Consider the following 24,450-nt stretch of genomic DNA (forward strand, 5'->3'; position numbering starts at 1 on the left):
AACGGATCCGTCCCCATTGACTTGCATTGTAAGTCAGGACCGATCTGTTTGGCTCCGCACGGCCAGGCGGACACCAAAACGCTGCAAGCTGAACGGATCAGTTCGGGGCCGCTTGTGAGAGCCCTCTAACGGATCTCACAAGCGGAACCCCAAACGCAAGTGTGAAAGTAGCCTAAACCTGATTCTGTTTATGGCACATAATATAGTATTAATATGTTAATTAAGAATTGGTGTAATAAACAAGGCTTAACCTTTTGAAGTATGTATTCTCTTTGAATAAAAGATTTTCCCTACAATGAATATTGTTACTTTGATATTGCCTTGAAGGGATTTTCCCCACAAAGAACACTTATTTCCCCAGTCGTCTCCATGACACCAAGTCCTGAGATTGACTTCCTTCTGATTGGACAGGAAAAACACAGAGAGGTTAAAACCCCCACCCCCTCCTCACATCACCAGTGTTTTTCCTGTCCCATCAGGATAGGAAGCAGGAGAGGTGCACGGAGCTCGTTTGGGCTCACCTGGAGTTTTTTTTTTTTTTTTTTTTTTTTCATCTGGGCCGAGGTCGGATCTGCAGTGCAGCTCTCCCTCCTCCGTTTGGTTAGGCCTGGGCTCGGGCACATAGGTAGTGCCCCTGCGAAGATTCCCTCTGCGGCGGTCCCGGAGGGCTTGATGCAGAGGGAAGGAGGAACACGGCGGATCGGCACTGTGATGTGTCCCTTCCGGCCGGCAGGCGGATGACGTCAGACGCCGGGGGCGGAGCTAAGCGCGCTGACGTCATCAACATGCGCCACAGGTCCTGCAGCATGAGAAGCACATGGAGACACTATAAAAACGCTCAGGACCTGTGTAACGGCGCCCTGCATAGCGCGGCTCACATATTTTGGTGAAGCATCTCTGAAGCGGTCGGGAGTCAAGATGAGCACCCCCCTCACGCCGGGCTCTGGAACCGAGCCTGCATCAAACCCTGGGACAGTGAGTAACCTGTTCTCAGGTACATGCCTTGTATGGTGGGTTCAGTCTGCTCATCCTTTCCTCCCTTACCATTTCAGGGAGAAAAGGATTCGGCTTCTGCAGCCAAAAAAACTAGAAAATGTGGTATTTGCTGCAAAAGATTGTCTAACACTGGATCCAAGCCCCTGTGTAAAGAATGTACTGCCAGTGTCATCAAGTCTGAGTCTTCTAGTCTAATTGAAGACATTAGAAAAGTGGTAAAAGAAGAGGTTCAGCTAGCCTTAACTACCAGAGAACCTACTCCTCCCAAAGTTCCCCCCACTCAGGACGCCCGTAGTGTTAAATCACTTATCCTGGATTCCGACTCTGAGGGGCTGGCGGTCTCAGACTCCGAATCTGTCCAAAAACACCCGGCATCTTCAGATGAAGAGGGCGAATATAAGCGCTTCCTGTTCAATCCTGAAGATATTGATGAACTTATCAGGGCCATCAGGGCCACCATTCAGATGGAGATGCCTAAAACCCCTAGGTCTACCCAGCAAGAAATTTTTGGGGGTCTAGGTGAAAGGAAGAAGGCCGTTTTTCCAGTCCCTGATAGTGTCCAAAAATTAATTAGGTCTGAATGGGAAAAACCGGATAAAGGATCCTTTATCCCAAGAGGAATTAAGAGGCGCTACCCCTTTAGCCAAGAGGACTGTACGGATTGGGAGACCATTCCCAAAGTAGACGCGCCAGTGGCCAAGGTAGCAAAACATACGGCCCTACCGTTTGAAGACTCAGCACAATTGAAAGATCCTCTAGACAGGAAAGCGGAGAGTCTCTTGCGAAAGACCTGGGAGACTACGGCGGCCCTTCTCAAACCGGGCGTTGCCTCCACATGTGTGGCCAGAACACTGAACCTTTGGCTAGACCAGCTAGAGATACATCTGGTCAATAAGACACCACGGGATCAAATTCTAGAGAGCTTGCCTCTATTAAAGATGGCAACCTCCTTTCTAGCAGACGCAGCTGCTGAATCAGTTAAACTGTCCGCCCGTACAGCTGTTCTCTCAAATACAGCGAGAAGGGCACTATGGCTTAAAGCGTGGTCAGGAGATATCACATCTAAAAATAAATTAATCGCACTCCCCTTCCACGGTCAGTACGTTTTCGGAGAAGATCTAGATAAAATCCTAGACAACGCGACAAATAAAAAAAGAGGGTTTCCAGAGGAAAGATATAAACAAAAAAGGCAGCCCTTTCGTGACCGATTTTTTCAACCCGAAAATAAAAAAGATAAAGGGAAGACTGGGAGGTGGAGCTATGCGAAGGGAGGCAGGGGGAGAAGCTTCCTCTTCAACCCAAATCGGGCCGAAGCCTCCTCATCCAACAACAAACAATGACGCCATACCAGTGGGGGGAAGACTCGGCTCCTTTCTAAGATCTTGGGAGCATGTAACAAACAGCCGGTGGATCTTAAGTATTATACAAGAGGGTTATCTGATAGATCTTCTCTCTTCCCCTCCACAGAAATATGTGATCACTACCCTTCCCCCATCTCAAACTGCGACCTTAAAAAACGACATAAAAAACCTATTAACCTTGGACGCCATAGAGCCCGTCCCGAAAAATCAGACAGGACTGGGATTCTATTCCCGCCTCTTCATTATAAAGAAACCAAACGGGAAATCCAGGGTAATTATAAATCTGAAACATCTAAACAAATACGTAAGATATCAAAAATTCAAAATGGAGACCCTGAAGTCAGCAGTGAAACTCTTAAAAAAGGATGCAGTGATGGCCACAATAGATTTAAGCGACGCCTATTATCACGTCCCAATTCACAGGTCATCAAGGGAATTCCTAAGGTTCGCAATAGAATTGGAGGGAAACATTCAGCATTTCCAGTTCAGGTGTCTCCCCTTCGGGATCTCTTCTGCCCCAAGGGTTTTTACCAAAATAATGGCGGAAGCCTTGACAACCTTGAGAGAAAAGGCAATTTGTGTGATCCCCTATCTGGACGACCTACTGGTAGTGGCGGACAACATAGAGACCATGGGAATCCATCTCGGGTTAGTCCTGGATCATCTACAGAGCCTAGGTTGGCTCATCAATTGGAAAAAATCGGATTTAATCCCATCCAAACGGAAAGTTTTTCTGGGCATTACTCTAGACACAGTCTCCCAAAGATCCTTTCTACCACCTCAAAAGATAGTAAAACTTCAGACAGCTTTGAGGAAGTTCAAGAAGGAGAAATTCTGTTCAATAAGACAGGCCATGAAGGTACTAGGGAGTCTGTCCGCTTGCATTCCAGCAGTTGCCTGGGCACAGTTCCATCTAAGACCACTCCAGAAATTCATCTTAGACAAATGGAACAGATCGCAATTAACCCTAGAGAGGAAAATATTCTTAGATGCAGAGACCAAAAAATCACTAACTTGGTGGCTCAGCAATTCGAACCTAGAAAACGGGATTTTCTGGGCACAAGATCTCCCTCTAGTCATCACAACAGATGCCAGCCTCCACGGGTGGGGAGCGGTCGTCCAGGGGAACTCCTACCAGGGAACATGGGGGAATTACGTGAGCCAGCAATCCTCAAATTTCAAGGAGCTGAGGGCAGTGTGGGAAGCACTGAAACACACAAGTCAGCTGGCAAAGGGTCGTCACGTCCTAGTCTACTCGGACAACGCTACAGCCGTGGCCTTTATCCAACACCAGGGAGGCACAAGGCATCGCCCGCTACAGAACCTGGCAAACAAAATCTTTTCCTGGGCAGAAGGCAACATTCAATCTCTTTCAGCGGTTCATTTGAAGGGAGTTTTAAACATTCAGGCCGATTACCTAAGCCGGCACAGACTAGACCCAGGGGAATGGATGTTAGCTCCAGAAGCCTTCCATTTAATCACGAAGAAATGGGGCAGGCCGACGATAGACCTGTTTGCATCCAGGAGAAATCATCAGCTAAACCAGTTCTTCTCCCTCAACCCCAGGGATCATCCTCGGGCAGTAGACGCCCTCAACCAGAGTTGGACAACAAACTTAGTCTACGCCTTCCCCCCATTTCCGCTTATCCCCAGAGTGTTACAGAAGTTCCTAAAAGAAAAGTGTACACTAATCCTGATAACCCCCTTCTGGCCCAAGAGAAGTTGGTTCTCCCTCTTGAAAGCCCTCAGCGTGGAAGCTCCTCTCCTTCTACCTCAAAGGCCGGACCTTCTAAGTCAGGGACCTATTTCTCACCCAGACCTGAAAATACTAAAGTTAACAGCCTGGATTCTGAAGAATCCAACTTATTAAACTTTGGTCTATCAAAAAAAGTAGTGAACACCTTACTCCTTAGCAGGAAACAGAGTACCAACGACAAGTACCAAAAAATATGGAAGAAATTTGCTGATTGGTCTGGGACCTCCTTCAACCAGTTTAGAGCCAACATCTCACTAATCCTGGATTTTCTTCAAGAAGGGCTAGATTTAGGTCTATCCCCCAATACCCTTAGGGTCCAGGTATCGGCTTTAGGAGCACTATATAATACCAAGCTAACGGAACATCCCTGGATATCCAGATTCCTTAAGGCGGCAGATAGGATCAGACCTACAATTAGAAACATGGTGCCACCATGGAACCTTAATACAGTACTAGGGGGTCTAACCTCCGATCCATTCGAACCTCTGGACTCTATCCACATCAGATGGCTTACCATTAAAACGATTTTTCTGGTGGCAATAACCTCAGCCAGAAGGGTCTGTGAGCTGCAGGCCTTGTCCATCCAAGAACCATTCCTTGCAATATTTGAGGACAAATTAATTTTCAAATTAGATCCGACTTTCCTCCCCAAGGTAGTCTCGACCTTCCATAGGTCTCAGGACATTGTTCTCCCCTCGTTCTGTGACGATCCGAAAAACGATCAAGAAATCACTTACCACACATTAGATGTCCGGAGAGCGGTCTTAAAGTACCTGGAAGCTACCAGCCTTTGGAGAAAAGACAAAAATCTGTTTGTCCAATTTTCAGGTCCTAACAAAGGGAAGAAAGCGGCAAAAAGTTCCATCTCCAGATGGATTAAGATGGCAATCTCCGAAGCATATAAAGCTCAGGGAAAAGACGTCCCTGCTTCCCTAAAAGCACATTCTACGAGAGGCATGGCTGCCTCCTGGGCGGAAAAAGCCTCAGCCTCCTTACAACAGATTTGCAGGGCAGCAACATGGAAAAGAGTTCATACTTTCACTAAGCACTACAGACTAGATGTAGCTGCTAATGACGACCTAAGATTTGGACGTAAGGTCCTGTCGGCAGTTGTCCCCCCCTAATTGTATCTTTGATATTGTCTCAGGACTTGGTGTCATGGAGACGACTGGGGAAAAGAGTATTACACTCACCGGTAATCCGGTTTCCTGGAAGTCTCCATGACACCACATATATCCCACCCTTTTTTTCTGCTATTAGCTATTATCCTTTCATCCTGGGGTTCTTCGTTAAAATACACTGGTGATGTGAGGAGGGGGTGGGGGTTTTAACCTCTCTGTGTTTTTCCTGTCCAATCAGAAGGAAGTCAATCTCAGGACTTGGTGTCATGGAGACTTCCAGGAAACCGGATTACCGGTGAGTGTAATACTCTTATCCTATCACGGGAGCAGAGGTCCTTAATTCCCCGTGTGAATGTTAAGGTCCAAATGCTCCAATCACATCCTATCTTGGGGATGAGTGTTTATTTTGCATAAAATAACCTTACATTGAACTTTGTTTATTTTCTTAATTGTAGGAAAAAACACTCCTAGAGGACATAAAATTAGTGACTATTTTGAGGTAAGAATAATTTCACTTATTGTAATTGATATTTATATTCTGTGGCCAGTATTCTAACAAATCACTTTTTTGTGACTTAGTGGCAAATGATCAGACCACTTACATAATGACCATCTTTTCAGCTGCACATGCACCAGTTTCCAGCCTACTGTTATGTTATCCAAGATTTCTGTACCACTTCTCAGACTACTTGGTGTACAGTAGTCCAAGACACTTCATGCCTCCTCTTGGGTTACAGATAAAATACAGTGACAAACTCACCCAATCCTAACCAAATAACCAAAAACTGAAAAAAAAAAACACACACAAAAACCAAAAGGACAAACTAACACACAATAAGCAACAAAATTGCAGTCCTGAATCTATGTTCACTAATTGCGCTGTGGTCTTTGTTGTGAGGTGGGCACCTTTCCCAATTAACTGAAAACCAAACAAAAAGAGGTAGGATTGGGAAAAAACACAATTCTGATAAAGGTTTTTATTCTGTACACTATGCGGTAAAATTCCAACGATACCACACTTGAATAATTTTTCTTGTGTTTTAATACTGGAGAAAAAAAACAAACCTTTGAGGAAGATTTTTTATTTTTTTTTTCATAACTATATTCTGACCCCTATAGCGTTTTTGTAGCTATGAGTACGGGGCTGTGTGAGGGCTCTTTTTTTGTGGGAGATCTGTTCTTTTCAGTGATACCAATTTTAAGTGTGTGCGACTTTTTGATCACTTTTTATAAAAAAAAATTATTGGGTAGTTTAAGTGACCAAAAATGGCAAATTGGCTGTTTTTATTTTTTCCCTCGCTACGCCATTTGCCATATGCCATTAGTATTTTTATTTTAAGGAAAGGAGGGTGATTTGAACTTTTTAGGTTTAAAAAAAATAATTGTATTAGTAAAAAATAAATAAATTTACTTTTTACTTTTTTTTTAATTCACCTTGGGTGACAATAACTGGCAATCATTCAATTGCCCATAGTATTCAGTGATGGCTAAATGGCCTTCATTAAAAACTTCAATTGCCCTATATCAATACAAGGCTGCCACCTAGTGGCCTGTATGGATATATACATCTAATTGACTTGGAAGGCGGCTTGGGGCTTCGGTCAATTAGATCGAGATAACAGGTCCCCCGATTTTAGCCGGGGAACGCTGTTACCGGACCGGAAGCTCGCAGATAGTGGTCACATTTGACCACAGCATCTGAAGCATACATGTGCCGAGGGTCTCTGCTATTTAAAATGGCAGAGACCATGCAGCTAAGGTGCCCGCTGCACGCGTGAGCGGGTGCCATGTTTAGGGATCGGACCCATGACATACAGCTACGTCATGGGTCCTTAAGGGGTTAAAATCCATGAAAATTCCTCAGTCTCCTCTTTTAGTCATATGGTTGATTACACCCATCTTCTACTCTCCTACACCACAACGATTTTACCTACACTCCACCGCCGTCCTCTCATATGTTCTTGATTTCTGACTTTTAAGAACATATACAAAAAATAAATAAAAAATTTGATAGTGTCTCTGCACATTTAAAAACAATACATAAAAATCCAGAGGGTTTGAGGTTTATTGGACTTGAACAGGTCCATAATAACTGGAGAGGGGGTGATCCATTGAATAGAATAAATAGAAAAGAAGTAGAAAAGATCTATGGTTTGAATGTTGAATTTGATATAAAGGCCTGTATAATAAATAAAATGTGGGTTTGCCATTGATATGCAGCACATTCAAGAATTGTGAATCTGACTGTAAATATAAACCTTTGTCAACAATATCGGGAAGTTGGTGTGGAATTTTCTCACTTGCAAGATGGATATCATAATGTGGGTCATTTTATGCAATAAAAAAAGAAAATGGGGTTATATATATTTTATGTGGGGTTATGTATATTTGGATATCTATTAAAAGGGGACAAGTGTAGCAAAATGAAAAAACTAAAGTCCATATTGACGCTGGTGTGATGAACAAGAAGTGTTGCTGAGATGATGGTGGGGGAGTGAGTGTAGGTAAAATCGTTGTAGTGTAGGAGAGCATAATGGAGTAGAAGATGAATGGGTGTGATCAGCCATATGACTAATAGAGGAGGAGACGGAGGTATTTTCATGGATTTTAAAGGGAACCTGACACCTGGATTTTGTGTATAGAGCTGAGGACATGGGCTGCTAGATGGCCGCTAGCACATTCGCAATATCGAGTCACCATAGCTCTGTGTGCTTTTATTGTGTCAAAAAATGATTTCATAGATATGTAAATGAACCTTAGATGAGTCCTGTCTCCTCCATGCTTGAGAGATGAGTCCAGCATTCTCTGACTCTAAGCCCAGCACCGCCCACTGTGAAGGAGCCCAGCACCGCCCCGCATCCTCCGAATCTCCTCCTTGCTCCCTGACGTCACAAAGCCAGAGCGCCAAAATCTTGCGGTGCGTGAGCTAGCTCATGCGTAGTTTGTTCCCTGAGGCTGATGCCAGCACAGGGAAGGAACACTCTGCCAACACTGCGCATGCGCTAGCTCGCGCATCGCAAGATTACAGCGCCCTAGCTTTGTGACATCGGGGAGCAAGAAGGAGATTCGTGGGATGTGCGGCGGTGCTGGGCTCCTTCACAGTGGGCGGAGCTGGGCTCCAGAAACAGTAGATAGATATCTATCTATATCACTCCAAGAAAAAAAAAAAAAACTCTTTATTCACCTCAGTGGCAATGGCGAAGTTTTGGCTCTATACCAGAGCCGAAACGTCGCCATTGCCACGGAGGTGAATAAAGAGTTTTTTAAATTTTATTTCCTTGGAGTGCTGCCTTTTTTCCTACTTATTATTGTGGGATTGGCTTTTCCCAGTGGGCCGTGCACCCAGCACCATCTCACAATAAAGAGCGTATTGCGGATGTACTAGCGGCGATCTAGCAACCCATGTCCTCAGCTCTATGCATCAAATTGCATTGACAGGTTCCCTTTAAAGGGTTTCTACCACCAGATTTTGAGATTTTTTGCTGACTGACACTAGCGATCTGCTAGTGTCTGCACTACCTAACAGTGCTCTTGTATCACCTTTTGTCTGCTGCCATTAAGCTTAAAAACATACTTTTATTGATATGCAAATGAGCCTCTAGGTGCTATGGGGTGTCTTTTCAGCACCTAGAGGCTCCGTCTACTCACTATTTCTGCCGCCCACCGCGTCCCTCCAGCCCGCCCTGCTCCTCTTGATTGACAGCAAACCTTGCTCCATCTCAAATTTTGCGCCTGCGCCGTGCGCTTCTGTATTCGGCACAGGCGCAGTGACTGTCGGACCGCAGTGAAGATGCCGGCGCAGGGAGCGGTCCGACAGTCACTGCGCCTGCGACGAATACAGAAGCGCAGGCGCAAGGATTCGAGATGGAGCGAGGTTGGCTGTCAATCAAGAGGAGCGCGGTGGGCGGCAGAAATGGTGAGTAAACGGAGCCTCTAGGTGCTGAAAAGATGCCCCCATAGCACCTAGAGGCTCATTTGCATATCAATAAAAGTATGTTTTAAAGCTTAACGGCAGCAGACAAAGTTGATACAAGAGCACTGTTAGGTAGTGCAGACACTAGCAGATCGCTAGTCAGTCAGCGAAAAATCTCAAAATCTGGTGGTAGAAACCCTTTAAAGTTTTGTCAGAAAAACTGTTTTTAAATGCAGTATGTGTTTGAGCACTGCTGGCCAGTCTGAGAGCAGCAGGAAGTATCCTGGACAAACAAATGTGCAGTGTGCTTCTGGCAGTCTGAGAAGTGGTACAGCCATCTTGGATGACAGAACAGGAGCCGAGGAATTGGTGGAGCTGCTGCTGAAAAGGATGGTCCCAGGTAGGTGTTCTGTTTATTCCCAAGTTTTTTTTTTCATTTTTTTTTTTCTTTCTTTTTTTTTTTACCTTGAACCGGAGAGTTACAAATATACATTTTAAGAATATTTCTGCTTGCATACATTTCAAAGTTGGGATTACTCCTCGATTATGGCAACCTTTAACCTTGGACCATTTCAAAAGTTAAAATCCTGGCTGTGCCTTTTTAAAATACTCTAGGGCAGGTATCAGCAACCTTCAGCCCTCCAGCTTGTGGGAAGCTACAAATCCTAGCATGCAAACACATTTGCCTGTTCTTATAAGGCTACTTTCACACTTGCTTTAATTCCGGTATTGAGATCTGGCAGAGGATCTCAATACCGGAATTAAATGGATCCGTTTTGATTTTGCCCATCAGGATGCATCCGTTCCGTCAGGAAATGGTTGTATGAAATCAAAACGGGAAAAAAAATAGCTCCGTAACTAAATACATTGAAAGTTAATGGGTGACAGATCCAGTTTTTTAGGCTCCTAAAAAAAAAAAAAATTCAGTTTTTTTTTTCTTCTGTCTTTATGATCAGACACAAAAAAACACAGCTTCCAGCGTTTTTTTTTGTCTATTCATTAAACTGAATGCTGCCGGAACGGAAGACATCCTGAACGGATCTCTTTTCTATTCAGAATACTTGAGGACTAAACAAACATTTTTTCCGATATTTATATCCTCTGCCGGATCTCATTCCTGGAAAACAACACAAGTGTGAAAGTAGCCTAACTCTTATGGAAGTGAATTGAGCATTCTGGGAGTTGTAGGGCAACTAAGCATGTTTTTGCACCTGTTTTGATAAATCTCCCCTTAAATGTTGTTATTTACACATTGGTCCTTGTGGGTCATCTGAACCAACATAGGGATCTGTAAAGTTTATCTTTGACAGCATCTACGTTTATCTTAATGCAGTTTGCTGGGGGAAGTGGCCCGGGGACAAGTCCAGGCAGAAGCGTTCCACCGGTTGCCAGATCCTCGCCGCAACATTCCTTATCAAATCCATTACCCTTACCGGTAAATCTTTGTTAATGATACTTTTTGGCAAACCAGAGGTGTTAGGCATGTTCTCAAGTGCAGATTTTGGTGAATTTTCTATTCCCACAGCAATTTAGAGATTGGGATATAGCCAGCCTTCACTCAATTCATAACTTGCAGTGTTCATGTCTATGGGATGGAGTTTGGGGTTAAGAGGGATAGTTCTTACCCTCGGGATAGGTAATCAGTATCAGATCGCTGGGGGGTGTGACTCCTGGCACCCCCGTCTATCAGCTGTTTGAAGAGAACGCTGGACTCATATGAGCAATGCCTTCTCTTCACTCTCAACAGCGAGCAGGTGTAATTACAACGGCTCCATCTCATTCACTTCAAAGGGAAGGGTTGTTACACTCTGTCCGATCTTTTCCAATAAAGTGCATGGAGACGAGGAGCTGCAATAACACCTGCTCGCTGCTTCGATGTTGCTGGCAGACAGGTAAACGATAAAGAGAAGGCACTGTATTCTTTGCAGACAACCGATTGGTTGCGGTCCGACTCCTGGCACCTCCACCGATCTGATATTGATGACCTATCCTGAGGATAAGTCATTAATATAGAAACCTGGCCACCCACTTAAATATGGCTCTGTACAGAACTGTATATTTTTAGTGCCGAGAATAAGGTTAAATCTTGAAGAAAAAAAAGTAGAAAACCTGTGAATGTAATCAAGAACGCTCCCATTCACTGACAGATGCACAAAGTATATTGCAGATTTGCATAGCTATTTGTATAGACACAACTTCATATACTCTTTGCAGGAGCCACATGATTTTAGATATTTGCTTACATATCCAGTCAACTTTGGCAACTACGGTAAATTTCTGTGGCCCATTTACCTTGTCAACAAACTCCACAAAAGTTTGCTGGAGATGTCAATATATATCTGTTGCCCATGGCTACTTTACAGAAGACAGGATGCTTGAAAGATTAAAGGTTGCCTCTAGGAAATGAGATGATTAGTAGGGCCAAGGGCTCATGCACACAAACGTTTGGGCCACACACATACCATTGACTTGAATGGATCAGCAAGATGCAGATCGGATGCCCACTGAAGCACTGCAAAGTGCTTCCGTGCGTTTTCGGTCCGTGCCTCCGCACAGCAAATTTTTTTTAACATGTCCTATTTTTTTGACGTGTGGACCATCTCTCTTGTGGATCATGGACTCATTCAAGTGAATGAATCCAACAACGGCATGCACGCGAACAGTGCCCGAGGAACATTTCATTTGTTCCCAACTTTTAGGGTACCTGCACACTATTGCGGGGGAAACTGCGCAAGAGCTGCACAAATTTGTGCATTTCTGCAATTTCTAATTGTGTTATTTGGTGTCTACTCGATGCAGTTTTGCTTCATTGTCTATTCTCATACACGTTGTTGTATTATGCTGCTGTTTTTCATGTGTAGGTACCCTTAAAATGCTATATTCTCATCATTTTTGATTATGCGGTTTCTGCATTTCTAATGAAATAATTCTTTTGCAGAGTCAAAGTAGCCCTCCTTCCTCCATGCTAGTGAATCTAGAGCATTCCTGTATCCCTATCAAACAGATTTCCGTCCAGCACAGACAAACTCAGGTGAGTACCGTATTTTTCAGACTATAAAACGCACTGGACTATAAGACACAGGATTTGGAGGAGGGAAAATGAGAGAAAAAATATTTCTTGTGCATGGCATTGGGAGACACAGCACCATGGGTATATGTCCAACTACCACTAGGAGGCGACACTAGACATAGTGTTGGCTCCTCCCTGTTGGGCTATACCCTCTCCACAGGCACTAGGCTAATCAGTCTTGTTCTAGTGTCCGTAGGAGGCAGACCTGACCTGCCCTTTTTGCGCAGGTAATCCGGCTACTTTTCTATTTTATTTTTTCTTCAATCTCTTCTCTGCAGGTTCCGGCCTGCTGCAGGGGTGGCTCTATCGTGTTCCACTTTAGTTGCCCCCCTTCCCGTGGGCGTGTACTCAGGTACCTGGCAGCCACCCAGTCCCCAAATCTGCTTCCGCAGTGGAATTCCGGCAGTCCCACGGTTCCCGTGTTGAGTCCGCCGAGGGGGTGGTTATTGCTGCGCCTGAAGACGTCTGAGGGTGAGTATGTTCCTTTAGATTAGGGTCTCCCACCCTCCTCCCCGGGCCTGGGCACGTTCACCCCCCTCTCCTCCCTTCCCGGATACCTGCATCTCTTAGCTGTATCCTGGCCTTCCGTTTTTTCTCTCTGGGGGTCGCTTCTCCAGTTCTCTCCCCCACCTGGCCCCCGTTCGTCGCGGCAGCTCCAGAGCACTTCCGCGATCGCGGCTGTTTGTCCCCGGCCGCGCTCCACTAATTGAGGCCCCGGCTTTTCGAGCCTTCTAGGCCGCAACTTCCCGCCCACTCCTGAGCTTCCCGGGCTTGCTCTGTCTCCTCCCCTCTGTGGGGGGAGCCTGGGAGGGGCCTCTCCTGCCTGTCGAATCCAGCTCCTGCGCGGGTTCCCTGCTCTGTCTCAGATGGGCGGTTCTTCCTCCGGCTGCCGGCTTCTTCTCTCACCGGGTCGCCATCTTGCTGCTTTCCTGCATGGGGCGCGCTGTACAGCTCCATAGGACAGCCCTGCTGCTCTATAAGGGCCTCCTCTCCTAGCCTCCCTATCGGATCGTCACGTATTTCACGTGCGTCCGTTGTCTACGCAGGTTTCCATGTGGTCAGCTTGTCCCCCCCCTCCCACCCTTGTGTAGGTCCCCCCCTAAATGGGCTCCCTCCCTGTTGAACCATGGGAACCTTGCCTGACTCTCCCAATCCCTGGCGGAGTCGCTGGACCGCTACCTTTCAAATTGCGGTCTCTTCCCCCCAGGGTCCTTCTGGCTGATGGGACACGCTCAGATACAGGGTCACGCAAGGAGTAGCCCACAGACCAACCTCGGGTGGTCTCAATTAGCTCCACCCCTCCTCGGCATCCTCGGGTCGCCCCAGGACAGAACTGAGGCTGGTGACGAAGCCTTCTCTGTCAGTTGACTCTGGGGACACCTCTGCACCGATTCCCTCGGAACAGAGCATCAGGCGGTCTTCCACCATACAGAATCCCTCTGTGAGGTCAAGACAAACGTGCACAGAGGAACCTACCCTACCCAGGTTTGGTGCCCTTCTAGTGGACTTTCGGATGGCGCTCTCCTGCCTGTACAGGTAATTACCGCACAGGTAATGCAGCAGTCACCGTGCTTAGCAACTGGGACACCTACGTGGTGTCTCTGGTACGTACACCCTCATAGGCTGTACACGTCAGACCTTCCTGGTTCCCTTATGCCAGGGGCTATGTTCTAAGCAAGCTGATACAGGCAAACGCCTCTTGTAGGGTTGGTAACCCTTCTCAGCCTCTATAGGTTATTTTGTGGTGCCTGTACCAGAGATGTACAGGCCGACTTTTATTGCCGTGGCGATTACATCTGTCTGTTTCCAGCCAACTTGTTACTTTCATGGGTAGAGTTCCTACACCTACTCCAGATGCTGTAGCCATTACTCCTGGCTGGCTCTATGGTGTTCCATGCGGCACTATTTCCCCTTACCGGGCGAGATATACAGGCCGCCTTCAATTGCCGTAGCAATTGCACCTGTCTGTTTCCAGCCACCTTGCTCCCTTCATAGGTAGAGTACCTACACCATCTCCTGATGCTGTATCCAGTATCCCTGGCGGGTTCTATTGTGTTCCGTGCGGCACTATTTCTCCCTTCCAGGCGAGATATAGATGCCACACAATTGCTGTAGCAATTGCCTCTGTTTGCTTCTACTGGGCACCAAGCTGCCACCTTGCTCCCTTCATAGGTAGAGTACCTACCAGTGCTCCAGACCAAAAAAAATTACCAGGAGCCATTGGCTCCTAAACTAAAAAATTTAGGAGCCAAATTTAAAATGCATATCATTTTAAAAAAAGGACTTTGAGAAGATGAGACGCAGGTGACAGTAGTGAGCCAGCGCTACATATAGGAAAAAACAGCACCACATACCTCTCACATCCAGGGACATCTTCTGGGGGACAAGGTGACTAAAACTGGCGAATTGCGTGGTTTAGAGTTTTTTTTTTCTGTTACGGCCTTCACCGAGCGGGAATATTTTTTAATATTTTAATAGCTCACATTTTTTGGGACGTGGCGATATGTAATATGTTTATTCTTTATTGTTTGTAAATTTTATATGTAAAACTGGGAAGGGGGCCATTTAAACTTTTAGTATTTTGGTGTTTTTTTTTTTTTTTTTTTACTTTTTATTTAATAACCATTTCTTCCCTTAGGGACTAGAACCTGGATCGTGTCATCCCTTGTCCTATTCACCCTGATAGAGATCTGTCAGGGTGAATAGGATCTCACATCTCCCTGCTGCCCTGGGCTCTGTGCACACAGCAGCAGGGAGCTGAACATGGCAGCCAGGACTGCCATGGTAACGATCTGAGCCCCAGCAGTGTAATCTGCCACTGCCACCACTGGAGGGGATGGGACCCTGTGGCCACCATATAACAATGAAGGGGGGGGGGGGGCGACGACGACTTGTGGCCAGTGATAATGGGGGGGAAGGGGAGAGGCTTTGGGGGGGGAGCACTGCGCCACCAATGAATGTAATTAAAAAGAGGACCTTTCGTGGGTCCAAAGAATAAGAACTTATCAGCAGGCTGCATAGAGCGGCGCCCAGGGATCTAAGTGCACTTACTATTATTCCTGGGCGCCGCTCCGTTCGTCCTCTGTGGCCCCCGGTATTTTCAGCATTCAGAGGAAGGAGGAGGAGACGCCAGTGTCTCTCCGTCTCCATGACAGCAGCGCTGTCCAATCACAGCGCAGAGCTCAGAGCCAGGGAGGTTTTTTCTTCCTGGCTCTGAGCTCTACCCTGTGATTGGACAGCGCTGCTGTCATGGAGACGGAGAGGCACTGGCGTCTCCTCCTCCTTCCTCTGAATGCTGAAAATACCGGGGGCCACAGAGGACGAACGGAGCGGCGCCCAGGAATAATAGTAAGTGCACTTAGATCCCTGGGCGCCGCTCTATGCAGCCTGCTGATAAGTTCTTATTCTTTGGACCCACGAAAGGTCCTCTTTCATACAATTGTCTGCAGCGGTATAACAGACCCGTCACCCGGCCTCAATAACAGGGCATGCGATTTGTGGCACCTGAGGGGTTAATGGCCGCGGATCGCATGCCCTGTTATTGAGGCCGGGTGCCGGGTCTGTGATACCGCTGCCTATACTACTTATGTTTTACATTCATTGGCGGCGCAGTGGCGACAGCTCCTCCCCTCCTCCTCCCTGCTATCTCCCCATTGGTGGTAGTGGCGGCCGCGTCACAGTGGAGAGGGAGGGACTCCTTCCTTCTCCACTGTGCGGTGTGCTACTGAACTTAGGCTGCGCAGGATCGCGGCGGGACAGTCGCAAATGGCGACAAGACTAAAAAGTCTTGTCGCCATCTGCAAATTTTAAGGCGCATTGGCGACCGTTTTGGTCGCCATCTGGAGCCCTGCCTACAGTATCTCCAGAGGCTGTTGCCATTGCTTCTATCTGGCCTTAGTGTACCTTGCGGCACTATTTCTCCCTTACCGGACGAGATATTGAGGCCACCTTGTATTGCCGCGCCCACTGCACCTACCTCATCATAGTGTGCACCAAACAGCCATCTTATTTCCTTCATAGCTGAAGTTCCTGCACCATCTCCAGATCTGTTGATGCGGTGCAGTTTCCCTCTTTTCAGGTGAAATAGGGGCCTCCTTCAGTTGCCATTGCACTTACCTAATTGTGGTGTGCACCTGTCGTTCTTTGTGGTAACGTGCGGCCCTATTTTCCCCTTCCCGAGCGGAATATAGGTATCATTGCTAACGCGGTAGCTGTTGCACTTCTCCGGTCCTAGGGTGCACCATGCGGCCACATCGCTCTAATCTTAAATCTAGTACCTCTACTATCTCCAGATGCTGTACCCACGGCACCTGTCTGGTCGTATCTCTACACTACACAGCCGTATTTCTACCTTACAGGTTGGGAACCTGTACCCTCCAAATGTGGTCGCATTCCCGGATGCTGTGGCTTTGTTTCCACTCTCCTTAGAGTGCAACATGCAGCCACTTTACCTCGGTTTTAGGCGAGTATTTTTAGTATCCCACGTGCTGGGCCCTATGGTGCAATCTGTGGCCCATACAGTTTCTGTATTACTGGGTGCTTTCCTCCCCGGGCTCTAATCTGTGCTGCCGATGTTGGTTACTCCCCTTTTTAGTTCTTCCATACATCTGCCACTCCGTTACTGTCGTGCTCTATGGTCTCCTTGTACTTTCTCAAGGCACTGTCCGTAACAGGCCATCCTGGTTCAGCATGTACATGGTAACCATATCTGGCAGGGGTGGGCCAGCCCAACCCCCACCTCGTCGGTCTAGTGCTACTTCTGGTGTACCTGGCTGATCTGTTCTGATCTGGTGGGTGGTCCACATACAACCACGCTCCCTACACCATGGCCAGGTGGTTGTTGGCTTTTGTGCTAGGGTTGCTCTTGCCATCCCTATTAAATACTACTGTCTGCGGCACTCCGCGTTACCCCATATTATAAAGGAGTACTCGCGTTGTTTTCTATTACAGGGCGGACCATTCCTGGTGGAGTACAGTGATCTCCACTGGATCTTCTCTTTGTTGGGGTACGTAGCTTGGTGTGCACTGGCCGCTGCAGCAGTTTTCGTCCATCACTGGATGTCCTCCGCCACACGGAATCCTTCTGCGGTCAGTGACATTATCCTCGCTGGACGTCCTTCCTGATGAGTCAGGGACAGAACCACTGAGCGCCACACACCTGCCTGGTAGGTGAATTTTCTGCTGATTGCTCTGGCATCGGACAGGGTTCCGTAGTTCCTTCTGGGTCCGGGTGTTCCCTTATAGTCTCTGCTTAGTTGTACTATATGACAGAGGGCAGTTCCCTTGGACCTTGCTATTGTCTGCGCCTGTCAGGTACTTTCTCCCCCGGGGAGTCTTCTGTATGTCGGTCGCAGCTGGTTTCTACATTTCGTGTAGTCACACCCAGTTTCTTTCATAGTGACTTCGCCATTCCATATGCATATGGGTGTCTGTCCCGGGGAGGGCAAGTAATGCGGCTTGGGTTGTACCACTAAATCGACAATGTATGCAGATTGCTAGCCACTAGTGTTGAGCGAACTTCTATTTTAAGTTCGGCGTCTAAAGTTCGGCTTCCAATTAGCGGAGGATTCCGATATGGATTCCGAATTCCGTTGTGGTCCGTGGTAGCGGAATCAATAATCGGCCTTTATTGATTCCGCTACCACGGACCACAACCGAATTCGGAATCCATATCGAGATCCTCCGCTAACCGGAAGCCGAACTTTAGACGCCGAACTTAAAACAGAAGTTCGCTCAACACTACTAGCCACTATTCTTAGAATGGCTAGTTGTCCAATTCCTTCCCATGTGGTGGTTCTTTTCATTTTTTTTTCTTGGATATTCTGGCTTTTGTTGTCCTCTGGTTCAGTTCCTGGTTCCTTGTGAGCCCATACCGGGTACTCCTTTATGGAGTCCCTGTCCCCGTTCATTTGACCACACAGATTCTGTATTATAATCGTTGTTTGGGAGGGGCCTGGGTTGATTGTTCCCCTTGTAGATTCCAATAGCCTTGTAGACCTCTTGGGATTTGGGTCTATCTTCCCATCCTCCCACGTCAATTATCTGGTATTGAGTGGTTTAGTGCTACGGTTTGCATTTCCACCTTATGGTCTTCTTCGGGAGGGACTTCCTCCTGTTGGTAGAACCTTCCTCCTTAGACTGTTGGGAGCACTCTCCTTCTCCTCCCATGTCTCTCAGTCCAGTGTGTCCCTGCTGAGATTTCCTGGACCTGCTTCTGGTCCCCTTTTTTCCCTGATACTTCATTTGGCCAGAGTTTCTCCGGTCTTGCGCTTCTCAGCGATATTTCGTTTTCAGAGACTCTTTCCTCGTCTCCTGGTTTTGGGATGCAGGTCTTATCTTTTCTTTTTTCCTTGACTTTACTTACTACCCCCTCCCTTCCAAGGGTTGGTGGTTTCCCTTAGCGCCTTTTGGGGTTTTCACCTTTCAATAGGGCGCTTAACTTCATCACCTGCTTCGCGGTGGGGGGAGACCTGCTCCCTTCATCTGTGAGCCTTGCTATGGCTTCCCTCACTCCAGTGTGTCCCTGCTGAGATTTCCTGGGCCTGCATTTGGTTCCCTTCTTCCCTGATACTTCGTTTGGCCAGAATTTCTCCGATCTTGCGCTTCTCAGCGATATTTTGTTTTCAGAGGCTCGTTCCTTGTCTCCTGATTTCGGGATGCCGGTCTTATCTTTTCTCTTTTCTTGGCATTTACTTACAACCCCCTCCCTTTCCTAGGGTTGGCGGTTTCCCTTAGTGTCTTTGGGGTTTTCTCCTTTCAATAGGGTGTTTATCTTCATCACCTGCTTTGCAGTGAGGGGAGACCTGCTCCCTTCACATGTGAGCCTTGCTAGGACTTCCCTCACTCGTTTGGCCTTCAGTGATTCCATGTTTCCTTGCTCCCCTGGCCTGTCAAGGGATGGCCACAGGGTGTTAGTGCTTTAGCCTGAGACAATTAGAATGTTAGGTAGCTCCAATACGCGGTGCTGTCCTTCTTTCTCTCCAGCCTTTGGATGAGCTCGGTGTTCCCCTTTGCCTTCTTCTTGCATTTGGGACCTTCTCCCAGGCATTTGTCCTGGGGTGCTGGCAGTCTTCGCTGTTGCTTCCTTGGGGTTTCTCCCTTGTTATGAGGCTTCTTGCCTATTCCGTGCATTTCTCCTGTTGGGTCACATGGTTCTCCTGCACCTGTATGCCCAACCGGTGGCATGGCTGTTCATTTCCCACCCTCGGAGACTGCTTTGGGACGTCCCATGGTGCTGTGTCCCCCAATGCCATGCACAAGAAAATTGGATTTTTTGTACTCACCGTAAAATCCTTTTCTTGTAGTAGGCATTGGGGGGGACACAGATCCCACCCTATGTTTTTTTACTTCTGCTTCTCCGGGCTGGTCTCTTGATCTTTCCCGGTACGGGAGTTGTTGGTTCCTTGCCTTTCTTCTCTCTCCTACTGATTTTGGTACAAACTGATTAGCCTAGTGTCTGTGGAGAGGGTATAGCCCAACGGGGAGGAGCCAACACTTTTTTTTTATGTCTAGTGTCTCCTCCTAGTGGTAGTTGGACATATACCCATGGTGCTGTGTCCCCCAATGACTACTACAAGAAAATAATTTTACGGTAAGTACAAAAAATCTCATTTTTCCTCAGCAGACCCCCATTCTTCATCAGACAGCCGATCAAACCCTCATCAGATCCCAAACTCAATCAGCCTCAGTCAGACTCCTCAACCTCAGACCAGACCCCCAATCAAATCATATCAGTCTTAGATCAGGCTCCACTCAGCCTCAGATCAGCACTCAACAGACTCTGATCAGACCACATCAGCCTCAGATTGCACACCCCAGTGCCCATCAGACCTCTGATCAGACTTTTAAAATAAATAAATAATCTTACTTTGCATGCTGCGGATGGTGTCACTTATCCAGCACTCACTGCTCCATCAATTCTTCCGAGTCCCGCTGTGTACTGTGACCTGATGTGCACAGCGTCAAGTCATAGTGCACGTAGGTGCACACTATGTCCTGCCGCCGCGCACGGACAGGACACCACAGCAGGTCCCTGGAAGATGACCAGGTGAGGGTAGTACATTCAGCGAAAGCAGTCATTAGCTTTAGCATTCAGACTGAGACACACTGCCATCCCCCACACACACACACGCACACACATTTTTTTGGGTGAAAAAAGTGTATCTTATAGTCCGAAAAATAGAGTAAATGTGTAATATTTGAAGATACCCAATTGTAAATCTGTGAATGAAAATTGTTTACATCCAAATGTTAATATTTTAGTGATTTTTACAAAATTCTTTTATTTTTCTAGTCTGACCTCACAATGGATAAAATATCCGCTCTTGAAAACAGCAAAAACTCTGACCTAGAAAAAAAGGAAGGGAGAATAGACGATTTATTAAGGGTATGTGCTGTTTTTCCCCCCTTAATTCTGTATTTGTCATATGTGTTTCCTTAGCATCAGATTTTCCAGTGTTATGTTTGTCACAGTTGGATGCTAATAAGTGCTTGTCCTGCTGTATGAACTGCATATTTTATATATGTGTTACTACACTTCAGTTTTTGTGGTTTTGTTTAAATGTTTTCCAGCTGACTGCAACTGGTTTTCATTTTTGCACCAAATATGCAGCTTGCACATGCAGTCATGATACATCTGTTAGTAATGTCTATTTGTATTAGATTGTGTAGATAAGCTGATGAATCATGAATTTGACAGGATGCATTGTTTATTGCTGGATTGGCATAGATAAATCTGTCTGTGGTCAGTTGCTCCTAGATTTAGAGCACATTAATTTCTTTTACTATTAACCTTTTAGGTAAATTGTGACCTCCGACGGCAAATGGATGAGCAAAAGAAAATGCTGGAAAAATACAAAGAACGGTTAAACCGATGTGTTACAATGAGTAAAAAGCTACTTATAGAGAAGGTGAGTTTTGCTCCTGGTTGCCTTTTTCAGTTCAGGTAAAATGTTATCGCAAATTGGTGCGAAATCTTACCTGATTGGGGCAGCTTTACTAATAGTCACACTTTACACTGTCTAAGAATACGAAACACAATCTTTGTGACAAATTCACTATTCTGGAGTATTGCAAACAAAATGGTGTCAGAAGATGGATCTGTGGTTTCGTAAAGTTTTCCCTGTGATACCAACTTATGGTGGATTTGCATTCTTCCTGCTGTGGACGAATCCAAATCTTTTTTTTTTTCTGTTTAAAGTAATTCCCAGTTGCTGTATGCAAGTTATTCCTCCCATATACTCCCATAGTCTTGCATTACTAGTAACCATGTTCATTTGGCTGTGCTTATGCAAAGGAAGAAGCCCTGCTGATTGGACAAATCGATTGTGTAGAATCTTTTCCCTCATCTCTAATTCGAATTCTTCCAAAGCAGATCGAATCCACCACCGGTAATATCAGTTCTTGAATACTAGTGGCTTGGGAGGACACCTTTTTAGATGACAAATATGTGAAATGCTTCTAATATTTATATGGAACAGTTACAAAGCTGTAATGTCTGTTGAAAAATGAACTGAGTTTTAGAGATTTAAAGACTCCAACACCAAATTACTAAATTTCCAATAAATCACATCCATATCATCCAAATCATATTCACAATGCAACTTTAATTGTTCCTTGCAAAAGAATGGTTCCACAAACATTTAGAAATTCGATTTTCTTGTTTGATATTTTACTGTGCTGTATTTGTGTTGGATTACATTTTTTTTTTTTTTAAACTCTATCGTTGCAGTCAAAACAAGAAAAGATGGCATGTAGAGACAAAAGTATGCAGGATCGACTGCGCTTGGGACACTTCACTACAGTCCGCCATGGCGCCTCTTTCACCGAGCAGTGGACAGATGGATATGCCTTTCAGAACCTCATCAAGTAAGCTAAAGGATTTTGATTGTTCATCTGGACATTGGTATTCTTTATACTTTTAATCTGTCAAGTTAAAATGTGTTGTTCAAATGTTAAATAAAAAAATCTAGAGCTGTGATATGCCATCACTTTGTTTGCTGGGGTCCACTACTGGCCCTGGAAAGGACATTCTACTCTTCTTTAAAGGGATTCTGTCACCTCTTTTTACCCTATAGAGCTGCGGACATGCACGGCTAGATCGCCGCTAGCATGTCCGCAATATACCTGTGTGCTTTTATTGTATAAAAAAAGTTTTTATATATATATATATATATATATATATGTGTAAATCAGCCTGGTAAGGAGCCCAAGGGGCTGTACTAACCGTTCTGGAGCCCAGCTACGCCCCCCTGTGAAGGAGCCCAGCACAGCCTGTATCCACGAATCTCCTCCTTGCTCACAAAGTCAGATCGCCGTAATCTTGCGGTGCGCGAGCTAGGGCATGCACAGTTCCTTCCCTGAGGCTGATGCCAGCACAGGGAAGGAACACTATGCCGGCACTGCGCATGCGCGAGCTCACGCACCGTGACATTATGGCGATCTGACTTCGTGAGGAAGGAGGAGATTCCTAGATACAGGCGGGGCTGGGCTCCTTCACGGGGGCGTAGCTGGGCTCCAGAACGGTTAGTGCAGCCCCTTGGGCTCCTTACCAGGCTGAGCCTATATTCCCACCGCGGCACTCCGGAAGACCTCTCCAGCGGTCTTCTAATGGTAGGAGATCGTTACCCCCTCCAGCATAGAGAAGCCACACAATGTCAGACCCAGCCAAGACCCCTCCCCAGGCACCCTGCAGGACCACTCATTATGCCTGCACTTCATGTTCTGTTAAATTCCCTCGTGGCCAGTCACTCTCACTATGCTCTGCATGTCAGGCGGCCCCACAGAACCATCCATCCATATTGTCACAACCCACAGGAGTTCAAGACCCCTCTGGCTGTGGAGAACCTGACTGCGCAAGGTCCCTGTCCCGGGCAGTAGAAGTCCTCTCCAAAGTCTCCCATTCCACCCTTTCATTACTGGGTCGTTTGGTAGAGAGATCACCCACAGTGCAGCCTTCTCCTTCGCAAGGCGCATAAACTAGGAGCAGGCTTACTAGCAAGCGTCCCAGATCAGGTCGTCATTCCTCTTCTGACGCTTCTGCATCCCCTCCCGGTTCCCGATCTCAGACGTCCTCCATTTTAGGTAACACACTGAGATGGTGAGATTGCGGATTCAGATACAGAGATGGACCAGGAGCAGTCTTCCCAGATTGCGCCTATGGTAGATAGCTGAAATCAGACTATCTGGGACGCTTTCCAAGTTCAGAAGGCACTCCCAGCCACCAGGGAGTGTAGTTTTTGCGTACAAAGCAGACCCTTAAGTCCTTCCCTGTACACGACGACTTTTCCGTTGTTGTCGCAAAGGTTTGGGACCAGCCAGGTTTGCGCTTCATTGTCCCAAAGCGGTTAGACTTGCTCTTCCCTTTTCCAACTGATTGTGTGGAAAAATGGGCCTCACCTCCGAAGGTAGACCCACCGGTCGCTCGCCTCGCAAAGAACACGACTGTGGCGGATGGCTCCTCTCTCCAGAACCCAGTAGATTGGCGCATTGACTCGCTATCGTAGTCGGTCTTTGCAGCCAGTGGTTCAGCCTTACGCCCAATCTTCGCATCGACATGGGTAGCCAAGGCGGATTCGGAGTGGGCCCTCTGTTTGAACCAAGACCTTGCGACCAATCTTCCTCCGGCGGAACTCCAGTCCTTGGCGGTACAAATTTCACAGGCAGGAAAGTACCTCTGCGAATTGGCTCTGGACGCGGGGACGATGGTCATCCATTCCTCGGCTCTCACGGTATATAGCCGCCGAGAACTGTGGCTTAAAGTCTGGTCGGCGGATTCATCCTCCAAACGTTCTCTTTCAAGACTTCCCTTTGCCGGGTCTCGACTCTTTGGTACCCGGCTAGATGATATTATTTCGGAAGCAACAGGGGGAAAAAGCACCCATTTACCGCAACCCAAGGCGAAACGTTCCTTTCGTCCTAGGGTCACATCTTCCCGTTATCAGTCCTTTCGTAGGTTTGCGGGCACTCGTCCGGCGGGCCCACCTGCATCTAGGCCACCCAATCGGGACCAGTGAAAAGGCCCATCCTTCAAACCCCAGCCAGCATGGCGTCTGCGAGCGCAACAGCCTCGTTCTGCTCCCGGGAAACAGCCCTCAGCATGAAGGTGAGGCCCCAGCCTTACAGGTGGGGGGTCGTCTCCGTCTTTTTCAGGAAATGAGGTGAACTCCTATATTGGACGCTTGGGCACGAGAGGTAGTGACATCAGGATACAAGATAGAATTCAAATCTATCCC

At 46.8% G+C, this 24,450-nt stretch overlaps 2 protein-coding genes across 6 annotated transcripts in view; both read left to right on the plus strand.

Moving 5' to 3' along the window:
• Window positions 1-24,450, plus strand: part of TLK2 (tousled like kinase 2) — a 67,037-nt gene that overhangs the window by 20,417 nt on the left and 22,170 nt on the right. For 3 of the 5 annotated variants that reach the window (XM_040435625.1, XM_040435626.1, XM_040435627.1), the window contains 5 exons: window positions 5,690-5,733; window positions 12,086-12,178; window positions 20,511-20,603; window positions 21,016-21,126; window positions 21,948-22,084. In XM_040435625.1, the coding sequence (XP_040291559.1) occupies window positions 5,690-5,733; window positions 12,086-12,178; window positions 20,511-20,603; window positions 21,016-21,126; window positions 21,948-22,084 (478 nt within the window). Of the gene's footprint in view, window positions 1-5,689; window positions 5,734-10,480; window positions 10,583-12,085; window positions 12,179-20,510; window positions 20,604-21,015; window positions 21,127-21,947; window positions 22,085-24,450 lie in introns of all 5 variants that reach the window. The other 2 variants (XM_040435623.1, XM_040435624.1) reach the window with 1 other exon arrangement.
• Window positions 550-5,296, plus strand: LOC121003745 (lamina-associated polypeptide 2, isoforms alpha/zeta-like). The gene is made up of 2 exons (XM_040435628.1): window positions 550-975; window positions 1,053-5,296. The coding sequence occupies exons 1-2, from the start codon at window positions 919-921 to the stop codon at window positions 2,334-2,336; spliced, it is 1,341 nt and encodes a 446-aa protein (XP_040291562.1). The 5' UTR covers window positions 550-918; the 3' UTR covers window positions 2,337-5,296.

Source organism: Bufo bufo, chromosome 6 (assembly GCF_905171765.1).
Source record: "Bufo bufo chromosome 6, aBufBuf1.1, whole genome shotgun sequence".
In the NCBI taxonomy this organism is placed as follows: domain Eukaryota; kingdom Metazoa; phylum Chordata; class Amphibia; order Anura; family Bufonidae; genus Bufo; species Bufo bufo.

Bases quoted from the DNA above. Each gene is read 5' to 3' on its own strand.
- LOC121003745 (XM_040435628.1), top strand. From the start codon at position 919: ATGAGCACCCCCCTCACGCCGGGCTCTGGAACCGAGCCTGCATCAAAC. The intron at 976-1,052 runs GTGAGTAACCTG...TTACCATTTCAG, and splicing joins CTGCATCAAACCCTGGGACA to GGAGAAAAGGATTCGGCTTC.